The sequence below is a fragment of the Scyliorhinus canicula genome, chromosome 23 (genome assembly GCF_902713615.1).
Source record: "Scyliorhinus canicula chromosome 23, sScyCan1.1, whole genome shotgun sequence".
In the NCBI taxonomy this organism is placed as follows: Eukaryota; Metazoa; Chordata; class Chondrichthyes; order Carcharhiniformes; family Scyliorhinidae; genus Scyliorhinus; species Scyliorhinus canicula.
This window is the reverse complement of record NC_052168.1, coordinates 5443373-5471179: the sequence shown is the minus strand read 5'-3', so window position 1 is coordinate 5471179 and position 27807 is coordinate 5443373. Positions and strand designations below refer to the sequence as shown.

Genomic DNA, 27807 nt, shown 5'->3' with positions numbered 1-27807 from the left:
CTGTTGTAATAATAACGACTTTATTCTTAGAAAAAAGAGAAGTCATAGCCTTTCGTCAGTTTCTCATCATTTTGTCCACATTTCCAGCAGTGATTGTCTTACAGGTTTGTTAAAACATCCCAAAATGCAACATGTTTATTCAAAGCCCTCTGAAGGTGCGTAAACAGCATAGACCACTTCTCATTCATGTAATTCCCCAGCGCAGACAGCAGAAACTGGAGCATCACCCAGACACGTCTGTTATTATTTGATTTCTGAAAGAACGATGCTCATTTGAAGAGCAACGCTGCTAGACCTGGGGGAACAATGGGGGCAGTGGGAGCGTGACCAGAAACAGGAGCCCAGTCCACTTCAACATGTAGTGTTCATCCTAGTGTTGCACCCTTCAAATGTTCATCGTATCGACCCCCCCCCCCCCCCTACACTTCGCTAACACCCTTCAAAATGTTGCTGGGTTAAAAATAATAGATGGCATGACAAGCTTCACAAACTCTTGTGCATATCCTCACTCATCCCCACGATAGGAACACTGAAGAGGGGGAAATCTGCCCAGCTGAAAATGAAGCACGATACTAGAAACACAGACAGATCTAGGTAACACTCCAGACAACCTGTCTGGAGCTCAACCCTAACCAGGCGTTTAAGGTTTAAAAAAAAAACCTGCCGTACGAAAGATGACCAAAGTCTGTGGTTTTATGACTGAAGCCAACTTCAGTCTCCATTAAACAGCGAGGACGAGTCTATTTTTCCATTTAAAAAAAATCATTGCCCTCTTTTCAAGGATCCAAACGTTGAGGTTTGGATGAGCTGCCAACAATTTTATTGTCAATAAAAAAATTGTATGCCTTTTCCAACTTTCTCCCAGATCCCATTCCGGCCCAAGAGGTCACCCACCAGCTTGTGAGGATTCCCTCACTACCGCCCCCCCCCAAGTGGGTCGCTCGCACAAGGCAGGCTGACCAGAGGCAACACTGGAGAGGATGGAGGAGGAGGAGACGTCATCAGGCTGATCTTTGACAGAGATGAGCATCAGAAGCTCAAATACTGGCAGTGTTTTTTTCTTTATAAATATAAAAAAAAAGGTTCTCCGAATGCTATGCTGCCAGATAAATTGGCGAGGGTGCCGTGGGACCTGGTGGAGACTGGACTCTGCGTGTTTAAACATTAACGGGGCTTCCTAATTGCCACAGTAAACGTAAGCAAATGGGCCTCTGTCTAGTCCCCGATTCCTCCCCACCCCCCTCCTCCTCCTCCTCCCCACCCCCAAGGTTTCAGCCAAAGAACCAACACACTGCAATTTGCAATCAGTGGCCTCCATTAGGCAGCAGATACTGGGGCGTGAAATGGGCAGTTTTTGGTTGGGGTGGGGGAAACAGGTGTTCAAACTAATGTTGTGTTAACTCTTTGGGGCGGGGGGGGGGGGGGGAGGCTATTTCTAATTGTTAACGAACTTCAAATTCCACACCCCACTGGCCAGAGTGCATCGATTCACGGTGCCACCCTGATCAACAGGAGGCATTGGAACATGCATCTTGACCAGACTGATTGCAACCCAAGTGCCAAATGGGCATTGCAATGCTCACTTCTGGCTCTTAACCAAGGTTGCTCCCCTCCCTCCCTCACACCCCCAATGTCCCAAGGTTTCCACAACTGCTGATGCACAGGGTGAGAGGGCAGCTGCAACAATCCTTCAGAAACATCCAATCCCCTCAGAATATGAGAGCATCTTTCAGACATGGCCCACTTCCATCATTCACATAGCTTATTCAATTCCACTTAAAAGAAAAATGCCTGGTTATTAGTGACACAGGTTATCACTGCAAAATACAAACAAATATCCTCTCAACCTCCTTGTCCCCGGACATCAGGTCCTGGGGTAGCGGCATGAGGGCACTGCCCCTTTCAGTCGATTAAGATGCCAGCTTGCATTAACCTGCAGAGAAAGAATTATTCAAGTTCCATCAGATATCCAGTGAACCTCAATAGGCAGCTTGGAGCGTTGACAAGCCCGACCTCCTTCAGATCAATGGTGTCGGACTTGTGCCCATTTCTTCAAGGCCAATTCTCAGCACCAGCCCTCACCCCACTTCCCCCTTCTACCCAGTAACTGCACCTGATCCTGCGGCTGGTTTCTTTAGGTTGGCCTTCGTCACTGGATGTAGGCAGCTAATCCCTGCTAACACAGCAGCAGTGAGAGAGAGGGGTAGACACGCACGCAAATTCCTGCACCCGAAGATTTCAGAACTCCCCCCTACGAGTGCAGTTAGTTAGTGTTAAGAATTAGGCTTTGAACGCAGGAAGACCCGCAGTTCTGTTGTTGCAGCTACCCCCGGGGATAAGCAGCAGGACTAGAGTTGAGTAACGGATATTTCTCCGGCTGTGACGCTGGCACGCCAGGGTGAGGAAGCCAACGAGTTCACTTTGCCAAGCTGGAGGGGAAATCTGGAGTGGGGGGGGGGGGGGCGCATCAGACACTTGGAACAAACCCCCCCCCCCCCATCCCACCGGCTGTGAACTTACTTTGCTCCACCTTCGGGTGCAGAGTTTCATGCCAACCCGGTGTCAAAACCGTCTTGGCTCCTTTAACAAGAGGAGTATTCAATTACTTAAAGGAACTATGAAAAAAAGGAAGTGACATTTCCCAGTTGATGGATTCATTGTTCTTTTCCCCCCCCCCCCCGCCTCCCCAACGCCCTCCCCCAATCCCCAAATAAGTTGGGATTTTGATTCAATGAATGAAAAAAAACAAAATCACTCAAGCAGTTCAAATGTCTCCCAAAACACACACAGCGGGGCTGAAATGGCAAGAGGGCCGAGATTACCACGTCTTAATTTCAAACCAGGGATGGTTAGCCCATTATCCGAAGGCAGCTGTGGAACATTACAGCACCGTGTGTGTGTGTGTGTGTGTGTGTGAAGAGGTACTCCCACACAAGGAGTGGCACAGGTGCAGTCTCTCAAGGCTATTGGACACGTGGGTGAAAGTCTGGGCAACTCAAGTGAATAGAACGTACAAGGGTTGGTACGTCACACTTGACAGGTGATGGGCAGCTGCATGAGGCAAAGGGTGAATTCAAATGGGGAGGGAAGGAAAGGCGGGAAAGGAAGCAGTGGGAATGGGGTAGCCGTGCCCGGTACTCTCGTGGTCGCCATGAATGCGGAGCGGAGAATGTAGTTGAACAAAAGCACAGTCATTGAGGTGTCGTATCACGATGACAAAACCCCAACTCCTGCACTGGTGGGTAGTGTCTACAGCTCAGCAGGGTCGCCTCTACACCCGACAAGAGGTTTTCAGTTATTAACATCGTCCCTCAAAAAAAAAAGACGACATGTTCCAAGCTCAGTCCCTTTTGGGGAAACATTAACTTCCGGACACCCTCACAATACAGGGCTGACACGAGTCCCCAAGGCCAGAAATTGGCATCAGTCGCTGACAGGTCAGTGGTTAAGGGCAACAGGGAATTATATCAAAGCTCAAACTACTGCTTGTTGACTGGTCAGTAAATGGAAGCATGACTTGGCGAGGGCTCCAAACGGCAGGAGACAGCAGTATAGAACCCATTCCAATCTGCTTTCTCTCTGGCCAGAGGGGTCAATTAAAAAAAAAAGGCCCATCTCAGGGATGGTTATGGGGGAACGAGGGGGGATGTGAGGGGTGGGGAAACAACACTGTGGTGAGCAGATATAGTCACTGTGATTGTGACCGGAAGCTGCTGATCTTTTTTGGGGGGGGGGGGGGGGGGGGGGGGAGTGTTTTATGCCACCACTTTCACCATTTTCTTTAGCTTTCAAACTGAAAAGAGCAACAGAAAAACCAAGCGTACCGACTTTGGGTTATACTGGAACAGTGAGGAGCGTTGATGAACTCAGAGGCCCATCTCTTTGGCAATATCAGAGACACAGGTATTATAACGCGCTCTGTCAGGGGGGAGTATTTAACAAGTGGGAAAAGTGCCAGCATTCATCCGTCCCATCTCCCCGAGGCAAATTAAAATTTTCCAACGACTTCCACGATAGCCGAGAGAGCTCCACCTTTGAGAGTCAAGAACCCCCGGGGCGGACATCAAGAGAACGAAAAGCAGGTGGGTTGTGGAAAGGCAGGTGGCGGAGTGGGGAAACTGACCTCGAGCTCCGAGATTACACAAGACAGATGACACTACGCCATGACTTTAGGGAGTTAATAGCTGGCTTGCTTTTGACAAGTTTCCCTGACTACACGAACCAGCACAAAGGGAGCATTATAGCACTTCCGTACTGAAGGAGGGGGGTAAAAACAAACACACACACAGGCTTCCAAACCTCGAAACAAGCCACTGGGATCTATAAATGGGACTGAAGGCCACCGCGTGCAGACAGGCAACAAACCAGCTGAAAACAGGGGAATCAGTTCAGACATTTGCACAAACATTGCATTGTAAAGTCATTCCTCAGCAAAATCCTTTCAGGGAGGTTGACGACTGTGACACAGAAGGGGCCATTGCAGTGTTTGGTCAGGGCTAGGGTGGGGGTGGCGGGGAGGTTTCTAAAGTGAACACCAGGCAGCATTTGGTTCCTACGGCAACACAAGCAATGGAAGCATTTTAAACAAGTTCAGGAGTCCTCGAGCTGCAGTTACTGAATCATGGCCACACCATGCCTGGCACCAACGAGCAAACCCGTTTCTTTGAACAAACAACGCGTGTGAAAGAGTGGCACAGGGATGCCAAGGAGCTCCGCGCACAAACATAAAGCCACTGCTTCAAAGCCAGTGCCCCATCCCATTTCAAAACCTGCGCTAAAGGACACAAACCACCCACTGCAGTGTTCTCACCTCGGAGTGCGTAATCCCACCCTGATCATCCTTCCGGTTCACAGGGCCGGCAGCGCTGTGTGCAATCCCGACGACACTCACAAGTAGCTTCATTACCTAGGGCACGACCCCCTAACCCCCCGAGCTGTGCCACATGGCAGACAGGTGGTAGGTGCTGGGACGCGGTGTCCTGCAGCCCCGAAACTTCAGGGGACAATACCAATGGAAAAGATCAGCAGATTTGGCTACTCCGTTTGCTAATGCTTCTCAGATTAAACATTCCAAAGTTCAGCCCCAATCACAGCAAAATTAATCTCAGGTCATGGCAATTACACGGTTCACCAAAGCATGCAGTCGTCTTTTTTTAAACAAAGGAAAACACAAAGAGTAAAACAAAAAGCACAACCAGCACCAAGGGAGGTGGTCAAGACTCCAGATTTAGTGTCTTTAAAGCAGCGTCAGCGCCTGCTCAAAACGGTGAAACCAGCAGCCCCCCCCCCCCCATCTCGCCCTTTTCAAGCGGGACGCACACTTGGATGGAACCGCACTCGATGGAGATGAAGGCAGGCGAGGGGCACTCATTCCCCACCCGAAGCCGTGTGGATCAGAGTTGCTGACAAAACAGTCTCGAAGGCAGACTTCTGCAGCACCTCCTGCTTACGGTTGGTTGAGGGTTTTGGGGGGAGGCCTCAATAGTCCCTCAAGCAGATTTGGTCGCTACCTGTGGTTTGACCCAAGATCACGGGCATCTCATTGAAACGGACAGAGCCGGACGAGAGGGAGTTAAAATTCTGGTTCTTGCCCCGATTTCTGAAATCTCAGGGCTCCACAATTCACGGATCTGCGCAATCGGGACTTCCCTCGTGAACGGTGAATAAAATGAAGAGTCTCGGTTAGCTTGTTTAAATCACAGAGCATGCTGGAAGGAGAAAGACATACTAGGACAAGGTGGAACGTTAAAAGGGGGATTCTTGCCTCGCACAATATTTCACCAGAAAAATAGACTAGAAAGTTTTGGGTTTCCTTCATCTCCATGAAAAGTTACTGAATCAGCTCGTGAGACAGTCTTTTTGTCGCACGAAACATTAATGCTACATGAAGCGGCCGGAGCACGGGGACGGCCCCGGACCAGTAACGCCTTTCCTTGCGGGAAGGACATCCGTAGTGTTGTGTTTTAGGGTTGGAGGGAGGGAAAAAGGGGGGGGGGGGGAAAGAGAGAAATTCAGTGTGGCTGGTGGCGCTGAAAAGTGCTCTAGAATTTCCGATAGGGCTTCTGGAAATCACCGGTGTTGAGTCTGGGGCGCGGCAGGTCGCCGAACATCTCGGTGCCGTCCGTCACGCTCATGGCCAGGGCTTTCATGCTGGCAGCAATCTTGTCCAAATCTGGTGAAGGGAACTGGAAACAGAGAGTCAGTTTGCGGGTGGCACAGCAGGTCAGCTCGCGAGAGACACCGGCGGATAACAGGGTTAAACAGCAGAGCCAGGGTCCTTATGACAACCTAGCAATCAAACGGCAGCACCTTGGACCTGAAACATCACATCTGCTCTCTCTCGATCCGCAAAGAGGCTCCTGGACACTTTCCCTGTGGTTTTATTTCAGCTCTTTGCTGCAGTAGAGGCCAGCTCAAGTCTCCCCTCTCACTGCTCAATGGAAAGGCTTAGGTGGGGTGCGCAAGAGGCAGAGGGAACAGGAACAATTTATGAAGATGCGGTACAGTAGTTTCAACTGAGCAAAGGGCCCCCCGGATGCTTCACGGGATCACTATCAAATACCTTTCAGGGAAATATTAGGACCAGTGACCAAAAGCGTGGTCAGAGACAGGTTTTCAGGAGCATCTTAGATGGAGAGAAAGATTTAAGTGAGGGAACTCCAGGGCTTACAGCCAAAAGTTGCTGAAGGCGCACCGCCAATGGAGGAGTGTTGGAAGATAGGGATGCGAAAGAGGCCAGATTTGTATGAGTGCAGGGATCTGAAGATTGCTTGGTTTAGCTGGGGTGGGGGGCTGATCGATTTGTATTTCAAATTCCACATTCCCATCCACCCCCAATAACCTTTGATCCCCTCGCCCAACACAAATCAATCTACCTCCATCTTAAAAATATTCAGTGACTCCTGCCTTCTCGAGCAGAGAGCTCCAAAATTGCACAACCCCAAGAGAAAGAGTTTCTCTGCATCTCGGTCCTAAAAGGGTGACCTTACCCCCAAACCCAGGGAAAGAGTTTCTCTGCATCTCGGTCCTAAAAGGACGGACACAAACACACACGCACGCACACCCTACCCAAGGTTAACACCTCATCCCCATAACCCAGTAACCAAGGGCAATTCTGGACACTAAGGGCAATTTATCATAGCCAATCCACCTAACTTGCACATCTTTGGACTGTGGGAGGAAACCGGAGCACCCGGAGGAAACCCACGCAAACAGGGGGAGGATGTGCAGACTCCGCACAGACAGTGACCCAAGCCGGAATCGAACCTGGGACCCTGGAGCTGTGAAGCGATTGTGCTATCCACAATGCTACTGTGCTGCCCTTGAATGACTTGAATCAAGTCATCCCTCGCTCTCCTACCTAAACTCCCAGCGGGAACAAGCCTAATCTGTCCAACCTTTCCTCACAAAACAACCCGCTCATTCCAGGAATCGATCGAGTAAACCTCCTCAGAACCACCTCCAACGCAAAGTCCAACATTTCCAGCAGGGGCCACTAGATAATCACTACGCTGAGCTCAGGAATTGAATCTTCTTGGGAGTATCCCTATCGTCATCCCAGCTGAGGAAAGGCAACTCTGGACACACTGGGATTTGCGTTTGGAACCCGCTGGCTAACGTCACTCAGTAAGACTTGGGTCTGAAATTTCAGACTCGCCCCACAGTTCCTGCTCTCGCCAACACTTGACAATTTGATAACTATCTTATGCAAAAATAGTCAGAAACACCGATATCACTCACAGGTGCGAGCTAGGGATTGAGACCGGAGTTCTAAATAAAAATAAAAATCGGAAGAATTTCCTTCCATGAAAACACTCGACCAGAACTTGGAATGAAATCCGGAGGCTGTTCCCCTGTGTTTTGGATTCCCTAACCAGCGGAAGCCACCTCTCCGCGTCCACCCTATCAAAGCTCTTCAGAATCTTGCAGGTTTGAGAGAGATAACCTCTCATGTTCTAAACAGCAGAGAATAGGAGCCCAATTTACTCAGCCTCTCATCACAAAACAATCCCCTCAAACCAGGGACCAATTTAGTGAACCGTCCTTGTGCCGCCTCCAACGCAAGTATATCCTTTCTTAAATAAATATGGAAACCAAAAAGATGCATAGAATTCCAGGTGTGGTCTCACCGAAACCCTGTACAACGGGTGGCAGGGCAGCTTTAGTCTCGCACTCCAATCACCTTGCAACAAAGGCCAGAATCCCATTGGCCTTTCCAAATTGCCTCTGCAACACTTGGGAAGGGGCAAATCTTCTCTGAAGAACATCCCTGTAAATCCCCAAAGCGGCACCTCAAGTCAAGTGAACGAGGGAAGAGGATTACTGACCTGGACTCGCAACACTCCGACAATGGCGGCCACCTTGCCACGGTCCTATGCTGCAAATGTCCCTCCCTGAACCTGTAACTTCTCGCTCATTCCCTTTCTCCAAGGTGATCCTTGTAACCCCCCCCCCTCTTCGACCGAGCTTTTGGTCACATGCCCTAATACCTTGAGTAACTCGGTGCCGAATGTTGCCCGATAATCATTCTTGCCAAGCACCCGGGGACATTTTATCAGATTAAAAGACAGCGGGGAAATGCAAGAATTATCATTGTAGGGGAAGAGGATGACACCACCGTCACCGGTGACTATAACCATTTTGGATACAATATTCTAATGGTTGCCAGGGGAATTGTGCAGAGCAACGCTCGGGGATAGTCGCAGCGCCAAACCTCAGCTCAAGCAGTCGGTGGGTTATACGCGAACCACTTTGCAGATGGTTGAAGATGACGTCTGGACGTGGGGGGGGTACAACGTTGCAGGAGTGGCCAGAGTCCATGATAAATCTGCAAGGTCAGCGCCATAGCTTTGACCCGACTAGCGGGCTTGGCTGAACTAAGCAGCAGCCCCACTGGAGGCACTCCCGAAATATGGTGATCGGGAAAATTACACGGTTGAAATGGAGCCCAAGGTACAACCGCTTCCACTCGGGGCCATTTTGCGTCATCTTTGAAGGGCGACGGGGAGCAGAGGAACTTCCCTACCCACTCCTGGGACATGGGAGTCAGTGGCAAGGCTGACATTTATTGCCCAACCCTAGTTTGACACGACACAGAGGCTTGTTGGACCACTTCAGAGGGAGTCAAGAGTCAGTCACACTGGTGTGGAACTGGACACACACAGGCTCTGACAGGGTAAATTCTAGATTTTTTTTTTTTTAAATGAATAGAATTCTTCCAACTCCCGCGGTGGGATCTGAACTCCCAACCTCTGGGTTACTCGTACAGCCACATAGCCATTACACTAAGTGCGCTCAGAGGGCACAACGATAACTCTGGAGGGAATGCACCTTACCCGTTCTTCATTATCCCCATCAGCAAGCTTCTTTGGTTTCAGATCCTTGAATCCCCAAATGGGGACTGACACAGGTAGCGACTTGGCATATTGGTGATAGTTTGCTTGGGATGGACGAACAGGAAGCTCCTCACTCAAACTTCCATCTGTAGGGCACAGATGGAGACAAAAAAAAAACATAACCCGTCAGCCACATCCAATTCACAGTGGACGCTTACAAAGCTGGAATCCATTCTTACGCAATAACCGGGGCTTCTCAAACTGTTGGCCGTGACCCCCAGTGGGGTGGTGAGATATAACTGGGCAGCCCGAGCTCCGAGGCAGCAATAGCTGCCCTCATAGAATTTACAGTGCAGAAGGGGGCCATTCGGCCCATCGAGTCTGCACCGGCTCCTGGAAAGAGCACCCTACCCAAGGTCAACACCTCCACCCTATCCCCATAACCCAGTAACCCCACCCAACACTAAGGGAAATTTTGGACACCAAGGGCAATTTAGCATGGCCAATCCACCTAACCTGCACATCTTTGGTCTGTGGGAGGAAACCGGAGCACCCGGAGGAAACCCACGCACACACGGGGAGGATGTGCAGACTCCGCACAGAGAGTGACCCAAGCCGGAATCGAACCTGGGACCCTGGAGCTTTGAAGCAATTGTGCTAACCACCATGCTACCGTGCTGTGAAGCTCCGACTGAGTGTTAACAGCTAACCCGCCCCTTTAAATCCTCGCTTCTTTGTATTAAAAAAAAGTCGGCATGTCCAAACTGACAGACCTGGAGGTCTGATTTCTGCTGCAAAGAATCCAATGCTTTTTATTTAAAAAGCTGAAGCTCAAACAGCCCCTCTGCTATCCCATCTCTGCATAGGAGCAAGTGTAGGCCATTTGGCCCATCAAGCCTGCTCTGCCATTCAAACAGATCATGGCTGATTATGGATTAATGTCTTGGGACATACATACAGTGCAGACGGAGGCCATGCGGCCCATCGAGTGTGCACCGACCCACTTAAATCCTCATTTCCACCCTATTCCCTAAACCCAATAACCCCTCCTAATCTGTTTGGACAATAAGGGCAATTTAGCATGGCTAATCCACCTAACCTCATTTCCATTCCCACTATGGCAGGGGCCCTTAATGTCATTAGTATCCAGAATATATCGATTTTGGTTTTGAACATGCTCAGTGATTGAGCTTCCACAGTCGTCTGGGTTAGATATTTCTTAAGATTTACTGCCCTCATATTCCCCTTCATCTAAAATAGTCTAGCCGTTCCATTATTCTGAGGCTGCGTCCCCCTGGGGGACTGTTAGGGGGCCTATAAAACACTCCCAGCTATGAGATTGCTCCTTTTTCATTTTTAAATTGTTTAATAAGTTGTCATCACTCCTCACTGCTAATCGTTTCCCCGATCAAATATGCAACACGCCCTCCTCTTTTATCTCCTTCCCTGTCTCGCTTGAAGATCCTGCATCCTGGAATATTGAGCTGCCAATACTGCTCCTCTCTTAACCATGTCTCAGTGACATAAATGACAATTTAACCCCATGTTTTAATTTGTGCCCTCAACTCATCTGCCTCATCAGTCAGACTCCTTGCATTAAAATAGATACCATCCAATCTTGCCAAACTCCCTTGTGCTTTAATCTAGAAATGTTATGCCTCCCTGACTCACTTGATGCTCTTCTAATTTTGCTGCACATCTATCCTTGCTGAACCTTCTATCAGGATCCCAGCTGCCAAGTTAGTTTAAACCATCCCCAACAGTACTAGCAAACCTCCTTGCAAGGACACTTATCCCATTTCAGTTCAGGTAAAATCCATCTGCCTTGTACAGGTCCCACCGTCCCAAAAAACAGTCCCAATGTCCGGGAAATCTAAAGTCCTCCCTCTTGCACTGTCTCTCCAGCCATTCAATCATCTGGGCTAACTTCCTATTTTTAAAAAATTTACTTCTAGTTGCTTGAAGGACCTCATTTGTTTTTCTGTATATCTTTAGGTACCAAGGTGTACTACGATATCTGTTTGCCCTCCCGCTTCAGTAAGCAAGAGATTTGTGTTGACCGATGAAAGTAACACTTTGTCATAAACTGTCGCTCAGAATAAGTTCCAATTTATTTCCATCTACGCAGCCTCTATCGGGCAGCGATCCAGACCCCGTGTACTTACCATCTGTGCTTTCTCCATCTAGGTCAGATTCAAAGAAGGGCTCACAGTCCTGACTGGTCGATTCCTCGTCCATCGTGAACATGGCTAGAAGTGGACAAAGGAAGAGAAAATGACGCTAGCCCTTCATTGTCAAGGCTTGGGTGGGGGTGGGGGTTGCGGTTAGGAAGAGGAATGCAACAAAATAAATGGAAGACATTAATAAACCTGCAGATTGGACCAGTCAGTCATTTGCAAATGCAGTCAAGTAAGAGTGATAAACATGTAATGTAGCACATTTGGACAGGAAGAATGAGGAGGCCACTGGCTCCTTGTGAAGTAAGATTCTAAGTGGGGAAGCACAGCAGAGGGATCTGGGGGGTACAGACACAAATCACTGAATTGTGGGGATAGAGATCAGTAAGGCCATAGGAAAAGCAATGCTGTTTGTTTCTAGAGGGACAGAATTGAAAAGCAGAGAAGTTGTGTTAATTGCAGAATGGGCAAAGAACAGGAGGCCGCCATTCAGCCCGTCATCTCTGAACTGGCTCTCCGAAGGAACAATTTACCGAGTGCCACTCCTTACTTTCTCCCCCATATCCTTGCGCATCCCTACAGTGCAGGAGGAGGCCTATCAGCCCATCGAGTTTGCACTAGCACCTTGGAAAGAGCCCATGCCTCCACCCTATCTCCATTACCCTACCTAACCTTTGGACACGGAGGGGCAATTTAGCACGGCCAATCCACCTAAGCTCCACACCTCTGGACTGTGGGAGGAAACCGGAGCACCCGTAGGAAACCCACGCAGACACGGGGAGGACATGCAAACTCCATGCAGACAGTCACCGATTCAGTGCCTCGATTGAATCTGTCTCCGCCACACTCTTAGCCAGATCACAATCACTCGCAGTGTAGAACGTTCCTCGTGTCTCCGTTGTTTCTTTTGCCAATTAGCAGAAATCTGTGCCCTTTTTTTCTCATCTGAAAGCTTAGTTCTTGGGACGCAATCGTAAAGGGGACCAGGGGTGGGAGGTGCATGGAGGTCATGTCATGTCACGTTTAACCAGACAAAGTGCCTGACTGTAAATATGACCCAGTTGCGCCAGCGCAATGGTATGCAAGCTGAGGTTGCTTGTTCCTGATTCGGAACTCTGCACCGTCTTGTGAAAGATGATCCCGTGTTATGCAGCTTACATCATGTCTCTCACTAGGGCAATCAAATTCATTATGGACAGGGATCCAGGCAGCTTTCTGCAAGAATGGAAATAAAGTGGACAGGCTGTCTCTGTGGATATGTTACAGTGCTGACAGGTCTAGCGTATGTTCACATTCAATAGCACGGTACCATTTCCCTTCTTGGAGGATGGTGGGGAGTTAATTTTCTGAATGGGAACCAGAATCGAATCTCCATCCATACAGCGATCGACAGGTTTACTACGGGGAATGTCCACTCTGCAGCACTTAACGCTGCATCAAAAAGACCCCAGAGGGCTATGGAAGCTCAGCCATTGAGTTATGTGTAAAGCAGATAGACGTCTGATCAACATTAACGTAAAGTGGGTGTATCAGCGTCCAATCAGCCACGATCGTATTGAATGGCAGATGGGCTAAATAGCCTGCCTGCGTTCCCAAAAAGGAAAAAAAAATGGTTGAGGTTGTTAAACTGAATGTGAAAAGATAGGAGGAAAGAGATGGCAAATAGGAGCAACGGGATCATGCTACGAAAGAGTCAGTGCAGGGCAGCGCAGTGGTTAGCACTGCTGCCTCACGGCACCGAGGTCCCAGGTTCAATCCCGGCTCTGGGTCACTGTCCGTGTGGAATTTTCACATTCTCCCCGTGTCTGCGTGGGTTTCACCCCCACAACCCAAAGATGTGCAGGATAGATGGTTCGGCCACGCTAAAATGCCCCGAATTGGGAAAAAAAATTGGGTACTCTAAATTTATTTTTTTAAAAACAAAGAGCTGGTGCAGAATGATGGGCCAAATGGCCTCTTTCTGTCCGGTTCTATAGCAGTTCTGCAAAGGCACAGCGGGACAGGTGATGTAAAGCCAATGATTCACGTTTCACCAGCATCTTGTGTTCCAACATGGAACAAAAAAAAACAGAATCGCAGCACACATTACTTACTAGGAAACCCATTCCGCCCATCTTAACGGTACTATCCAGAAAGACCCTACACTGCCCTCCTCACTACTTCCAATTGTTTCTTAAATTATTCCAGGTTTTTCACTTCTACAGTTATGTCTGAAGATCATTCCATGTGGGAATCTCATTGAGCAAAATATTTTTTCTCAATATCATTGGTAAATTTAAGCTTTTATTATGTTGATCTATGGCCCGTTCCCTCCCAACAGTCTTGATTTAACTCAACATAATAATAATAATCTTTATTGTCACAAGTAGGCTTGCATTAACACTACAATGAAGTTACTGTGGGCTTACATTTTTTGTTATAAATTTAGAGTACCCCAATTCATTTTTCCAATTAAGGGGCAATGTAGCTTGGCCAATCCACCTACCCTGCACATCTTCGGGTTGTGGGGGCGAAACCCATGCAAACATGGGGAGAATGTGCAAACTCCACACGGACAGTAACCTAGAGCCGGCTGTGGGCTTACTTTTGCCATCCTCAAATATATTGTATACCTCTGGAGGTGGCTCTTTCCGGAGGGAAAACTATTTACATAGTTTACATAGAAAACTATTTACATCAATGTCATAGGGCAGCACGGTAGCATTGTGGATAGCACAATCGCTTCACGTCTGCAGGGTCCCAGGTTCGATTCCGGCTTGGGTCACTGCCTGTGCGGAGTCTGCACATTCTCCCAAAGTGCGCATGGGCTTCCTCCGGGTGCTCCGGTTTCCTCCCACAGTCCAAAGATGGGCAGGTTAGGTGGATTGGCCATGCTAAATTGCCCTTAGTGTCCAAAATTGCCCTTGGTGTTGGGTGGGATTACTGGGTAATGGGGATAGGGTAGAGGTGTTGACCTTGGGTAGGGTGCTCTTTCCAAGAGCTGGTGCAGACTCGATGGGCCGAATGGCCTCCTTCTGCACTGTAAATTCTATGATCTATAGTGTAGCTCAGTAAGAAGTCTTACAACACCAGGTTAAAGTCCAACAGGTTTGTTTCAAACACGAGCTTTCGGAGCGCAGCTCCTTCCTCAGGTGAATGAATATAGTGTAGCAACACACCCAAAGGTGGTCAAAAATGTAGGTTTTAAAGAGTGCCATCAAAGAGGGGAACAGAGAGGTTCCAGGGAGGAGCAGGGAGGGAATGAATTCCAGAGCTTAAAGCCTTTACCCCCTTCTATTAGGGGCCTCACGGTAGCATGGTGGTTAGCATCAATGCTTCACAGCTCCAGGGTCCCAGGTTCAATTCCCGGCTGGGTCACTGTCTGTGTGGAGTCTGCACGTCCTCCCCGTGTGCGCGTGGGTTTCCTCCGGGTGCTCCGGTTTCCTCCCACAGTCCAAAGATGTGCGGTTTAGGTGGATTGGCCATGCTAAATTGCCCGTAGTGTAAGGTTAATGGGGGGATTGTTGGGTTACAGGTTACGTGGGTTTAAGTGGGGTGATCATTGTTCGGCACAACATCGAGGGCCGAAGGGCCTGTTCTGTGCTGTACTGTTCTATGTTCTATCCTAATAACCTCCTCCAGCTCCACAACTCTCTCTGCACAGCCCCAGTTCCGGCTTTTGGCACACCCCGATTTTCATTTCTCCAACGCTGACAGATGCATCATCAGTTGTCCCAGCCCAAAGCTCTGTAATTCCCCTGTAAATCTCCCTCTCTCTCCTTCTTTAATACGCTCCTTATAAGCTACCACTAGAATCAACATCTGCCTTAACATCACCTGGTGTGTTTTTGTGTCAAATTTTGCTTGATAAGACTCCTCAGAAGTGTCTTAGAACATTTGACTATGTTAAAAAGTGCAATAACAATGCAAGCTGCTGTTATGATCTACGTTCTGGTGTCAAAGGTTCATCACTGCTGAAAGAGGGAATTAGAGGCAATTATACAGTGCTAAACATTAACAGCACTCTTCCCTCCCTTTACCTGAAGGATCGTTTAAGCTACATCTGTCCACTTCTCTCTCTGTTTCAGACGCTGTCCTCTCATCGGTTTCCGTCCCTTCAGGGCCACATTCTGTCGCAGGTTCTGGTTCCATCGGGCTCCAATCGGCAGCTGTAAAGCCACCCTTGCCGTAGATGGACGGGTAGCTCTTGGAGAAGGTGTCCTCGGGGGCATCTGCGTCCTGCCCTGCAGGTTTCCCACCCCCACGCACTGGGATCACGCTGCTGGCGTAGGCCGAAGTCTTGTGGAAAACCGCAATGTCATCCAGGTACTGCTTGGTGGCGTCCGAGAGGGCCCCCAGCCCGTGGATCGCGTAGGCGAGGTTCGACTGCAGCTTGGGCCGGTAGGCCGTGAGGAGGACGACATCGTTGCCCGTCTGTTTGCGATACTTCTCCACGGCGCAGACGAGAGAATCCCAGCTCTCTTGATGGTTGTCAACCATGTCAGTCATCATTCTGGACGTGTAGCTGCCTTTTGGGGGGGGGGGGAAATTGGAAGACAAGACAAAGTTGGCACACATCATCAGAATCAAAAAGATTGTTACAGCACAAGAGCAGTCATTCAGCCAGCCATGTCGGTTTTAGAAAGTAAACGTTCTATGGTGGGGCCCGAGCTGGAGTAGAGCATTCCTGATTCAGGGCACTGTAAGGAAGGATGTTGAAGGCCTCGGAGAGGGTGTAGATGAGTTTTACTGGAACGGTACCTCAGGGTGGAGGACTTCCACTTGTATAGGCAGACTGGAGAAGCTGGATTTATGATGAGGGCCAAGGGGAAAATTGTTAGATAGACCATCGAGTAAACAGGGGGGAAATGGCTTCCAGTCGGACAATCAGTAACCAGAGGGCAAAAATACCACCCCTGACAACCCTAAAATAAAGCCACACCCAGATGTTTGGACTCAACATGGGCGGCACGGTAGCACAGTGGTTAGCACGACTGCTTCACAAGTGCCCGGGTCACAGGTTCGATTCCCGGCTTGGATCATTGTGCGGAGTCTGCACGTTCTCCCCTTGCCTGCGTGGGTTTCCTCCGGGTGCTCCGGTTTCCTCCCACAAGTCCCAAAAAACGTGCTTGTTAGGTGAATTGAACATTCTGGACTCTCCCTCTGTGTAACCCGAACAGGCGTCGGAATGTGGCAATTAGGGGATTTTCACAGAAACTTCATTGCCATGCTAAAGGGGCTGGTTTAGCTCACTGAGCTAAATCGCTGGCTTTTAAAGCAGACCAAGCAGGCCAGCAGCACGGTTCGATTCCCGTACCAGCCTCCCCGGACAGGCGCCGGAATGTGGCGACTAGGGGCTTTTCACAGTAACTTCATTGAAGCCTACTCGTGACAATAAGCGATTTTCATTTCATAATGTAAGCCTACTTGTGACAATAATAAAGATTATTGTCTTTAATAAAGATTGCTATTGTTGAAGCACTTTCAACAGCACGAAAACAGAAAACGCTGGAGAAACTCTGGTCTGGAAGCATCGTAGGAGAGAGAGAAAATGGAGTTAATGTTTGGAGTCTGTAAGACTCTTCTTGAGAGTTAAAGAGAGGGAGAAACATGATGGATTATATACTGTAGAAGAGGGGGTGTAGCAGCTGGAGCCAGTAGAAGGTCAGTGACTGGTGGGGACTAGGAGCAATTGCAGGAAAGATGTACAGGTCACGGGACAAAGCAGGAGAAGGTGCTAGTAGTTGCAATGGTACCGCGTGCTGACCACTTTGTAACAGGTCAGGTACAATTTCAAGATCCTTTCACACAGTAAAACAAGTTAGCTTCGAGTTGACATCACACAAGCTGCAAGCAGCAGTTTTAATTGCGGAGAAAAATGATTCAATTCAACACTGGTGCCATTTTTTAAAAAAACACACACACGCCTTGAACAAAAGATTACTTGCACAAGTGCAAGAATAAGCTTCTAAGTCAGCCAGTGGGATCAAGTTACAGCAGGCCAGGGGATCAGACACAGCAATTTGAAGGCTGTGGCAGATTTGGGAGCTGTCTACTTTGTTTTTTTCAGTATTAGCCATTGATTAACAATCTGGAAGAGAGTGAAAGAAAAAGACAACCGCCCAGTTCTACAGCGCGTTTTACCAACACAAAACGTCCCAAAACGCTTTACAGCCAATGAGTTGCAATCACTCTTTCTAAACTCCCACAAACAGCAACGTGATATTGACCACATAAGTTTGGTTTTCAAGTGACGGTGGTTGAGAGATAATGTTGGTCAGGACAATGGGGGAACTCTCCTGCTCTGCTCGGGATAATACAGCATCAACTTGCGTGTCAACTCGAGAAGGCGAACAGAGTTTCTGTTTTAAAGTCTCTTCAAAAGACTGCGCCCTGGAACACTGCAGCACGGAGAGGGTTAATCTGCATCGTGTGTGCAAGTCACGAGAGTGGGACTTGAATCCGCAACCTTCTAACACAAGAGGCGACAGTGCGACCCACTGAGCCACCAGTGACACACGAATGCATCCTGACCAATGATCAATTGTTTTATGTGCCCCATCATCTAACACGACCAGAGCCCACCCTTTTAGGGACACCACAGCGCTCTACAAACATAGAAAGTAGGAGTCGGCCATTCTGCCCCTCGAGCCCGCTCCGCCATTCATTATGATCATGGCTGATCATCTAACTCAGTAACCTGTTCCCGCCCCCCGCCCCCACACACCACCACTCTGCCCCCCCCCACCACCACCACTCTGCCCCCCCCACCACCACCACTCTGCCCCCCCCCACCACCACCACTCTGCCCCCCCCCCACCACCACCACTCTGCCCCCCCCCACCACCACCACTCTGCCCCCCCCACCACCACCACTCTGCCCCCCCCACCACCACCACTCTGCCCCCCCCACCACCACCATTCTGCTGCCCCCCCCCCACACCACTCTGCTGCCCCCCCCCCCACACCACTCTGCTGCCCCCCCCCCCCCCCCCATTCTTCTAAACTCATCCTAACCGACTCAATTTCTCCACAAATGTCAGTCCTGCCATCCCAGGAATCAGTGTTGTAAAAGAAAATTACTGCGGATGCTGGAATCTGAAACAAAGTGAGAAATACTGGACAATCTCAGCAATCAGTCTGGTAAACCTTGGCTGCAATCCCTCCATAGCAATATCATCCTTCTTTTTTTCATAGAATTTACAGTGCAGAAGGAAGCCATTCAGCCCATCGAGTCTGCACCGGCTCTTGGAAAGAGCACCCTACCCAAGGTCAACAACCCCACTCTATCCCCATAACCCAGTAACCCCACCCAACACTAAGGGCAATTTTGGACACTAAGGGAATTTTATCATGGCCAATCCACCTAATCTGCATATCTTTGGACTGTGGGAGGAAACCGGAGCACCCGGAGGAAACCCACGCACACACGGGGAGGGTGTGCAGACTCCGCACAGACAGTGACCCAAGCCGGAATCGAACCTGGGACCCTGGAGCTGTGAAGTCATTGTGCTATCCACAATGCTACAGTGCTGCCGTGTTTATTACCGTGTTTATTCTTCAGATAAAGGAAATCAAACCTGCACACAATACTCCAGGTGCGGCCTCCCCAAGGATCTGTAAAGTTGCAGTAAGGTGTCCCTGGTCCTGTGCAGAGCTGGTTTAGCTCAGTGGCGAGACAGCTGGTTTGTGATGCAGAACAAGGCCAGCAGCACGGGTTCAATTCCTGTACCTGTTAACCCGAACAGGCACCGGTATGTGGCGACTAGGGGCTTTTCACAGTAACTTCATACTTGTGACAATAAAATGTTATCCTCTCGCTATGACAGCCATTTGCCTTCTTCACTACCTGCATGCTTACTTTCAGCAACTGGTGTACAAGGACTCTCAGGTCTTGTGTAAATTCTTCTCTCTTACGACCCCCTGGGCTAGTGTGCGGTCAATTCCCGCCCCACCTGGCTGAACCCAATCACTGCCTGTTGCCGGGCAGGATACAGTCCTTAGCCATCCATTGGCTACCAGCCATCCATTGGCTACCAGACAACCAATCAAACAGAATCCCTCCGATCTCCCGGGTGCCAGAAAGTCTAAGTTCTTCTGTTCAAAAGCCAAATCTTCATAACAATATACTATATTTGAAACTTTTGAGTTCCTCACTTCTCGAGCCTGACTTCAAGGTATTTGTCCATTAAACATCCTTGGATCAAAAATGATAATGGCAAAGTAAAAGAAATGGGAAATAAGGGATGCAACATCCCGGCAACAGGCAGTGATTGGGTTCAGCCAGGTGGGGCTGGTTTGGCTCACTCGGCTAAATCGCTGGCTTTTAAAGCAGACCAAGCAGGCCAGCAGCACGGTTCAAATCCTGTACCAGCCTCCCCGGACAGGCGCCAGAATGTGGCGACTAGGGGCTTTTCACAGTAACTTAATTGAAGCCTACTCGTGACAATAAGCGATTTTCATTTTCAATGGAATGAATTGTAAATATAAGCTGCGAATTCAGTGAGGCACCTCAGAGGATCAAACAGCAAAGTAAGATTACCATAGTCCCGGATGACCATTGGCTGCTTTCTCCTTTTGAGGGGGAGAGATGACTGGTGGCGATTTAACCCGAGGGTCACCACACCTCAGGCAAGGGGGTAAGGTTGAGAGGGTGGGGCCTTCATGAATAATCTCAGCCAGTACGGGAATTGAACCCGCGCTACTGGCCTCGCTCTGCATCATGAACCAGCTGAGCGCCTGTATTGAAAGAAATTGATGCCATCTGCTTATGTAATACAAGTTTTATGAATAAAGTATATTTTTAGACAAAAAAAATTCAAAAGGTGGTTCACAAGAACGCTAAAATTTGGCAATGAGCCACAAAAATGATGTGGCAGCACGGTAGCGCAGTGGTTAGCACTGTTGCTTCACAGCGCAAGTCCAAGGTTTGATTCCTGGCTTCGGCCACTGTCTGTGAGGAGTCTGCACGTTCTCCCAGTGTCTGCGTGGGTTTCCTCCAGGCGCTCCGGTTTCCTCCCACAAGTCCCGAAAGACATGCTTGTTAGGTGAATTGGACATTCTGAATTCTCCCTCTGTGTACCCGAACAGGCGTCAGTGTGGCGACTAGGGGCTGTTCACAGTAACTTCATTGTGGTGTTAATGTAAGCCTACTTGTGACACTAATAAAGATTATTACTATTAGTCCAGATGATCAGAAACTTGATCAAAGCAGTATTTGAGGAAAGGAGAGGCAACAGAGGTTCAGCGAAGAAAATCCCAGAGCTTAGTGTCTGAATTAACTGAAGGCCTGGCCGTCAATGGTGCAGTGATTAAAATGGAGGGCACCCGAGCAGCCAGAATTGAAGGAGCGCAGAGATTGCGGAGGGTTAAGGGACTGCAGGAGATTTCAGAGACAGGAAGAGCAAGGCCACGGAAACAGGGATGAGAATTTTAAAAACACTTAACAGGAGCCAATGGAGCTCAGCAGGCACAGGGGTGACGAATGAATGGGACTTGGTGCGAGTGAAAGAGTTTTGGGTGAAGGGTAGGGTTTTCTTTTTACAAACAGGGTAATTTCCACGCCCACAGACATTGCCACCTCAAGACCATTGCTCAGGTGTCCATTCTTTCATTGATTCGGTATACACCTCCCGCTGCCTCAGGAAGGCAGACAGCATGATCAGAGACCCCTCCCACCCAGGCTTTGCCTTCTTCCAGACCCATCCACCAGGCAGAAGATACAGAAGTCTGAAGACTTGCACATCCAGACATAGGAACAGCTTCTTCCCCACAGCTACTAGACTCCTCAATGACTCCCCCTCGGACTGATCTGTTACCTGTAAGAACACTATTCACAACGCACTATGCTGCTCTTGCTCATGTATTACTTGTTTAGCCCTTGTTCCGCACTGTAACCAATTACTATTTGTTGATGTACTCTGTCAATTATTTTTTGTCTGCTATGTACGTACTGTGTACGTTCCCTTGGCCGCACAAAAATACTTTTCACTGTACTTCGGTACATGCGACAAAAAATATCAATTAAATCAATCAATCAATCTAGGGGCGATGAAGACGAGAGGTCACCACAAGTTGGTCCATTCCTAAATACATGCGGATATTAGATAGTGATCACTGAATCATAGAATTTACAGTGCAGAAGGAGGCCATTCGGCCCATCGAGTCTGCACCGGCCCTTGGAAAGATGTCAGACTGAATTTGTTTCTGTTGTGCCCAGCTCAGGGCTGCAAACACTAGACGGATGTTGATTCGGAATTGACCTCCTGCCTTCCAATGCTGATCACATAAATGAAGGCCATAGGGGGTGGTGAGAGAGAGATTTTTAAAAAACCATAGGGCTCGATGCAACTGTGATGCTTCCCAATATTCACTTTCTCAGCCGACACAGACACGCACGAGCAACATTTAGGACAATAGGTACCAGACAGTCGTCAACACTCGAGCAAAAGCAAAAGCTGCTTTCAGAGCAGAGAGACAGATAAAGCAGACAAACTATCAGAAAACAATGCTCTATTATACCAATCAACAATTTAAATGCTCAATAGAATACCAGCTCCACCATTTACAGGGAACATAGCACCTCTCTCATTTCCATATCAGATTTGCATTTATTTAGCACCATTAACAAAGTTAGATATGCCGAGGGCCTCCACAGCCGCATTATCCGGCAAAACCTTTATCATGCCACAGAAGCAAATATCAGCACAGGTACCAAAAACGTGGTCAAAGCATTGAGTAGGAGAGGCAGAGCACTTCAGGGAGGGAATTGCAGAGATTTGAGCCCAGGTAATTGAAGCTGGCACAGTGGTTAGCACGGCAGCCTCACAGAGCAAGGGAACCTGGTCCAATTCTGGTCTTGGGTGACTATGTGTGCAGGTTAGGTGGGGTTATGGGTTACAGGGATGGGGGCAGGGGAGTGAGCCTAGGTAGCGTGTTCGTTCAGAGGGTCGGTGAAGACTTGGATGGGTCAAATGGCCTCCGCCTGCACTGTAGCGGCCCCAAGGCACGGCCCCCAGAGTTGAAGGAAATGGAGGGGATGCACAAGAGGCCAGAATTGGAGGAGCACAAGAACTCAAGAGGGTTGTGGGGGCTACAAAGAAGAAGGATTGTAAAGCTGGAGGACAGCTCAATTGTGAGCTGGATTCGATGGCACCTCGCCAACCAGGGATTTAGGAAGGGATTTCCCGAGATGTAGGGTGGCAGCGGTTGCCTTTGCCACACTACGTGGAAAACTCTAAAGCCAGTTCACATTGTGTCGGCTACGGCTCTGTTGGTCTTGCCATAGAGTCAAAAGGTTATGGGCTCAAGGCCCATGCAGTACCGAGGGTGTGCTCCACTTTCAAAGATGCTGTGTTTCAGATGAGACAAGACATCACAATTATTTTTTGTTAAATAAATTCAGAATATGCAATTCCTTTTTCCCCCCCAAATAAGGGGCAATTTAGTGTGGCCAATCCACCTACCCTGTTCATCTTTTTGGGTTGTGGGGGTGAGAACCACGCAGACTGAGGGAGAATGTGCAAACTCCACACGGACAGTGACCCGGGACCTGGATCGAACCCGGGTCCTCGGCGCAGTGAGGCAGCAGTGCTAACCACTGCGCCAAATGTGCCGCTCCCTAGCCAATATTTGGCCTAGTCATTATTACTTCGCTGCTTGTGGAATCTTGCTGTGCACAATTGGCTAATGTATAGTGGTTGACACAACTGCCTCAAGGGTAATTCAGGATGGGCAATAAATGCTGGCACAGTCTGTGATGCCCAAGTCCCATGAACAATTTTTTTTTTTAATTCCCTTATGTAAAAAAAAAATGCAACGTCGCCATAGTCCCAGATGATCATTGGTTGAAATGAAATGAAAATCGCTTATTGTCACAAGTAGGCTTCAATGAAGTTACTGTGAAAAGCCCCTAGTTGCCACATTCCGGCGCCTGTTCAGGGAGGCCGGTACGGGAATTGAACCGTGCTGCTGGCCTGCCTTGGTCTGCTTTAAAAGCCAGCGATTTAGCCCAGTGTGTTAAACCAGCCCCTTTCCCCTTTGAGAATCACCACACCTGGAGGGGCAAGGTTGAGAAGGCGGGGCCTTCATGAATAACCACAGCCGGCATGGGAATTGAACCCACGCTGCTGGCCTCACTCTGTATCACACACTAGCTGTCAGGTCAACTGAGCTAAACCAGCCCATATTACAACCATGGCAACACGGACGTCATTGCGGCACAGTGGTTAGCACTGTTGCTTCACAGCGCCGGGGTCCCAGGTTCGATTGCTGGCTCGGGTTACTCTCAGTATGGAGTGTGCACGTTCGCCCAGTGTCTGGGTGGGTTTCTTCCGGGTGCTCCGGTTTCCTCCCACAAGTCCCAAAAGACGTGCTCATTAGGTGAATTAGACATTCTGAATTCTCCCTCTGTGTACCCGAACAGGCGCTGGAATGTGGCAACTAGGGGATTTTCACAGTAACTTCATTGCAGTGTTAATGTAAGCCTACTTGTGACACAAATAAAGATAAAGATTATTACTTCAAGATGGCACCTTATTGGCTGTGAAATATATTGCGACATCCTGGAGATAGTAAAAGGCGATGTATAAATGCCAGTGTGCCTTCCTAACCAACATGCCAAACACCTCTCGTCTCCAGTCTCCTGCATATTCCACCCCACCCTTCGTTAGCTCATCATTGGTGAGGTCTACTCTCCAGAATTTCCTGTCTAAATACAATTTTAAAAAAGACATGCCGAGCCAGTTTCCTGGTTACTTCCCCCCCCCCCCCCCACCCCACCCCCACCCCCACCCCCCAAGTTCTCCTTAATTCCCCAAAATGTATCGATCCCAGTCTTGAATATACTCAATCACAATTCAGAATTACGTCTGTGGTGATTCTTAGGTTAAAACACCACCAGTCAGCTCTCTAGAGTTGAGCATTTGGTTTTGTTGAGTGCCCTCCTAACTGGAGGCTGAAGTGAGGCGTCAGTTGCTACAGCACAGACCAGGCCATTTGGTTCAACTGATCTCGGTCATTGCTTATGTTTCACACAAGCCTCCTCCAGCCCTGGGTCATGTCACCCCATCAGCATATCAGTGCTTGGACATTCATCAAACCTTACAGGCAGCAGTTATTCAGCCGATCATGCCAATGTTCGAAGGAATATCCAAATTAGTCTCACACGCACGTATCGGACATCAGCCTCTGGTTCCTATCCCATCCCATTAGCTGGTCCCAAACGTTATACCGCCCACAGGTTGGGCATACAGCAGCGGTCACTACATTCTGAACAGAGGAAGAACGTTGCTTCAATACTTCACTGTCCTTTTGGACTCAACATCCTATAACTGGCAACACCAGTTGCAGAGCAAAAGGCAGCATAGTTTGTTTGCCAGAGGTGAGGGAAAGGGAGTCAGTCAAAAAGACTACTTAGAAAGCAAGGACAACCCTCACAGACGTTGATACATTCACAATTCCGAAGTAATTATTGGGTGAGGTTTTATTTTTAAAAAATAATTCACCACCCCAAGACATCATATGCTTCCAAATATGATATAGAACAAAGCTGTATTCATAGGTATTAACCTGATCTTAGTGGGTGGCAGGTTCAGGACAGGAATCTTGGCTAACACACCCTGTGCAGTACAGAGCAAATGGAGTGCTGCACTGTTGATGACGCCGTCTTTGAGGCAAATGTTAAACCAAGGCTATCCTTTCAGGCAGATAATAATGATCTTCATTAGCGTCACAACTAGGCTTACATGAACACTGCAATGAGGTTACTGGAGGAAACCCACGCAGACACGGGGAGAATGTGCAGACTCCACACAGACAGTGACCCAAGCCGGGAATTGAACCTGGGACCCTGGCGCTGTGAAGCAACTGTGCTACCGTGCCGCCCATAGGCAGATCATCATACAAATACGCTTCAGAAAAACAGAATTCTCCCTCATGCTCTGGTCATTATTTAGCCTTCAACCAACATCAGGGGCTGGTTTAGCTCACTCGGCTAAATCGCTGGCTTTTAAAGCAGACCAAAGCAGGCCAGCAGAACGGTTCGATTCCCGTACCAGCCTCCCCGGACAGGCGCCGGAATGTGGCAACTAGGGGCTTTTCACAGTAACTTCATTGAAGCCTACTCGTGACAATAAGCGATTTTCATTTCATTTTTCATCACTAAAACAGATCACCTGATCAGTTGCATATTGCAGCTTCTGGGAGCTTGCTGTGCACAAATTGGCTGACCCATTTCCTACAACAGTTCAAAAGTGTTTCACCAGCTATAAAGGTGCCCTGAAGCATGACAAAAATGCAAGTTATTTTTACTTATAGAAGTTTAAGACAGTTCCAGGAGTTTTGCTTTTGATAGACAGAGTTTAACATCTCAGATAAAAAGACAGCACCTATAGTGAAGTACACCCAAGGAGGGCTGCACTGAAGTGTCTGCGCAGATCGCGTGCTCAAGTCAGAGAGGGGAGCACAACTATGGCTTGGGAAGAGTCATACGGACTCGAAACGTTATCTCTGCTTCTCTCTGCACAGATGCTGGCAGACCTGCTGAGTTTAACCAGCGTTTTCTGTTTTTTATCATCACAGGTTACGACTCGGGTGTGAAAAATACCTGTAATTGTGTTGCACCTTTCCAAGACTTCCAAAAGCACTTTACACCAACAAAATACTTTTGAATTGCAGCTACATTTGCAATGCAAAGAGACAGCAGCCAATCTGCACAGAGCAAGCTCCCACATTTTGTAACTCGAGCGATAAATATCGACCACCAATGATAACTCCTTTGCTGTTGCTCGAAACAGCCCCACAGCACAGCCTTCCACAGCACACTGCCCCACCGCAGCACAACCAAAGACCCCTCCCACACGGGGCATTCGGTCTTCCAACGACTTCCATCAGGCAAGAGATACAAAAGTGGAGGCTTTATTAAAAACTAACATTGGAGAAAGCTTAGCCGCTCATGTTGCACGACAGTCCCCACCCCAAGGTTTCAGCGACAGTTAAGGGATGCATCATTTTCACTCAGTTTTAAGCTCGGTGTTATACATTTCCGTGCTGTCACTATGAGAGAGGTACCGTACAAGATGGGAATTGCCTCATCTTTCTCAGAACACAACTCTCTAAAAAGCCAAATCACAACACTCTTCATTCTGGGCTGGCTCGAGGACTATGGGCAGTGGGGAGGGGGGGGCACGATGGAACAGTGGTTAGCAATGCTGCTCCACAGGCAGCACGGTGGCACAATACTTAGCACTGCCGCCTCACAGCGCCAAGGTCCCAGGTTCAATCCCGGCTCTGGGCCACTGTCCGTGCAGAGTTGGCACATTCTCCCCGTGTTTGTGTGGGTTTCGCCCCCACAACCCAAAGACGAGCAGGCTAGGTGGACTGGGCACGCTAAAATTGCCCCTTAATTGGAAAAAATGAATTGGGTACTCTAAATTTATATTGTTTTAAAAAGCACTGCTGCTCCATAGCTCGTGGGACCCGGGTTCGATTCCGGCCTCGGGTGACTGTCCTCCAAGCGGTTTCCGGCCTCGGGTGCACGTCCTCCAAGCGGTTTCCTCCGCGTGCCCCCATTTCCTCAGACAGTCCAAGGACGCGTCGGTTACGTGGATCGGCTGAACTGCCCCGTAGCATCCAAAAGGTTAAGTGGGGGTTACGGCGATAGGGTCGAGGCGGGGAGGGGTCTGGAGTAGGATATCCTTTCAGAGGGCCGGTGCAGACTCGATGGGCCGGATGGCCTCCTTCTGCACTGTAGGAATTCTATGTTTCTGTCTGTCTGTCCAGGCACATGGCACCCCAGAGCAGGAAGCAGTTTGGGCAGGTGAGTCACTGCAGCAGCCCCCTGTGCAGAGATGAAGCAAAACAAAAACAAAGTGGAGCAAAGGGAGGATCTGGGGGCAAAGCCCTCCATGGAGGGGAGGAGGTGGGTCAAGAGGAATGTGGCAAGGGGGGGGGGGAATCCAAACAAGGACAGCAGGGGGGTGTGGGGGGCAATCACAGGGTGCAAAGCCCAGGGTAGAGGGTGGTGTCTCAGTCTCAGTCTCAGCCTCAGGTCCCCTCTCCCTCAGACTCCTTACCTGCTCCTTACCCTCTCTCCCTCTCCTCACAGCCTCCCCCAGCCGGACCACGCAGGCGCGCCGTCACCCTCTTATGTCACCGCGTTGTCTACGTCAGACGCACATGTTCTCAGCCCTCCTTTCCCCGCATTCCCCCCGCTCCAAATTTCGAGCCACGACTTAACACAAAATAAAAGTAAACGTTTATTCATAATAAAAAGACAAAAAAAAAAATCGATCGGCGCTCTGGGATCGTCGGCCCCG

At 49.0% G+C, this 27807-nt stretch overlaps 1 protein-coding gene across 1 annotated transcript; it reads right to left on the bottom strand.

Annotated features, from left to right (window-relative positions):
* On the bottom strand, positions 1–27637 carry akt1s1 (AKT1 substrate 1 (proline-rich)). Its single transcript, XM_038783438.1, has 5 exons — positions 27565–27637; positions 15532–16020; positions 11501–11584; positions 9336–9481; positions 1–6185 (listed from the first exon to the last, which is right to left on the bottom strand). The coding sequence occupies exons 2-5, from the start codon at positions 16001–16003 to the stop codon at positions 6042–6044; spliced, it is 846 nt and encodes a 281-aa protein (XP_038639366.1). The 5' UTR covers positions 16004–16020; positions 27565–27637; the 3' UTR covers positions 1–6041.
* Between the last annotated feature and the right edge of the window lie 170 nt (positions 27638–27807).

What these genes read in the sequence shown, in the direction of transcription:
- akt1s1 (XM_038783438.1), bottom strand. Translation starts at nt 16,003, where the DNA reads ATGATGACTGACATGGTTGACAACCATCAAGAGAGCTGGGATTCTCTC. An exon ending in TAGCTTAAACGATCCTTCAG is followed by an intron (nt 11,585 to 15,531) that starts GTAAAGGGAGGG and finishes GTCCACTTCTAG; the next exon opens with CCATGTTCACGATGGACGAG. An exon ending in ATGGGGATAATGAAGAACGG is followed by an intron (nt 6,186 to 9,335) that starts GTAAGGTGCATT and finishes CTCTGTTTCCAG; the next exon opens with TTCCCTTCACCAGATTTGGA.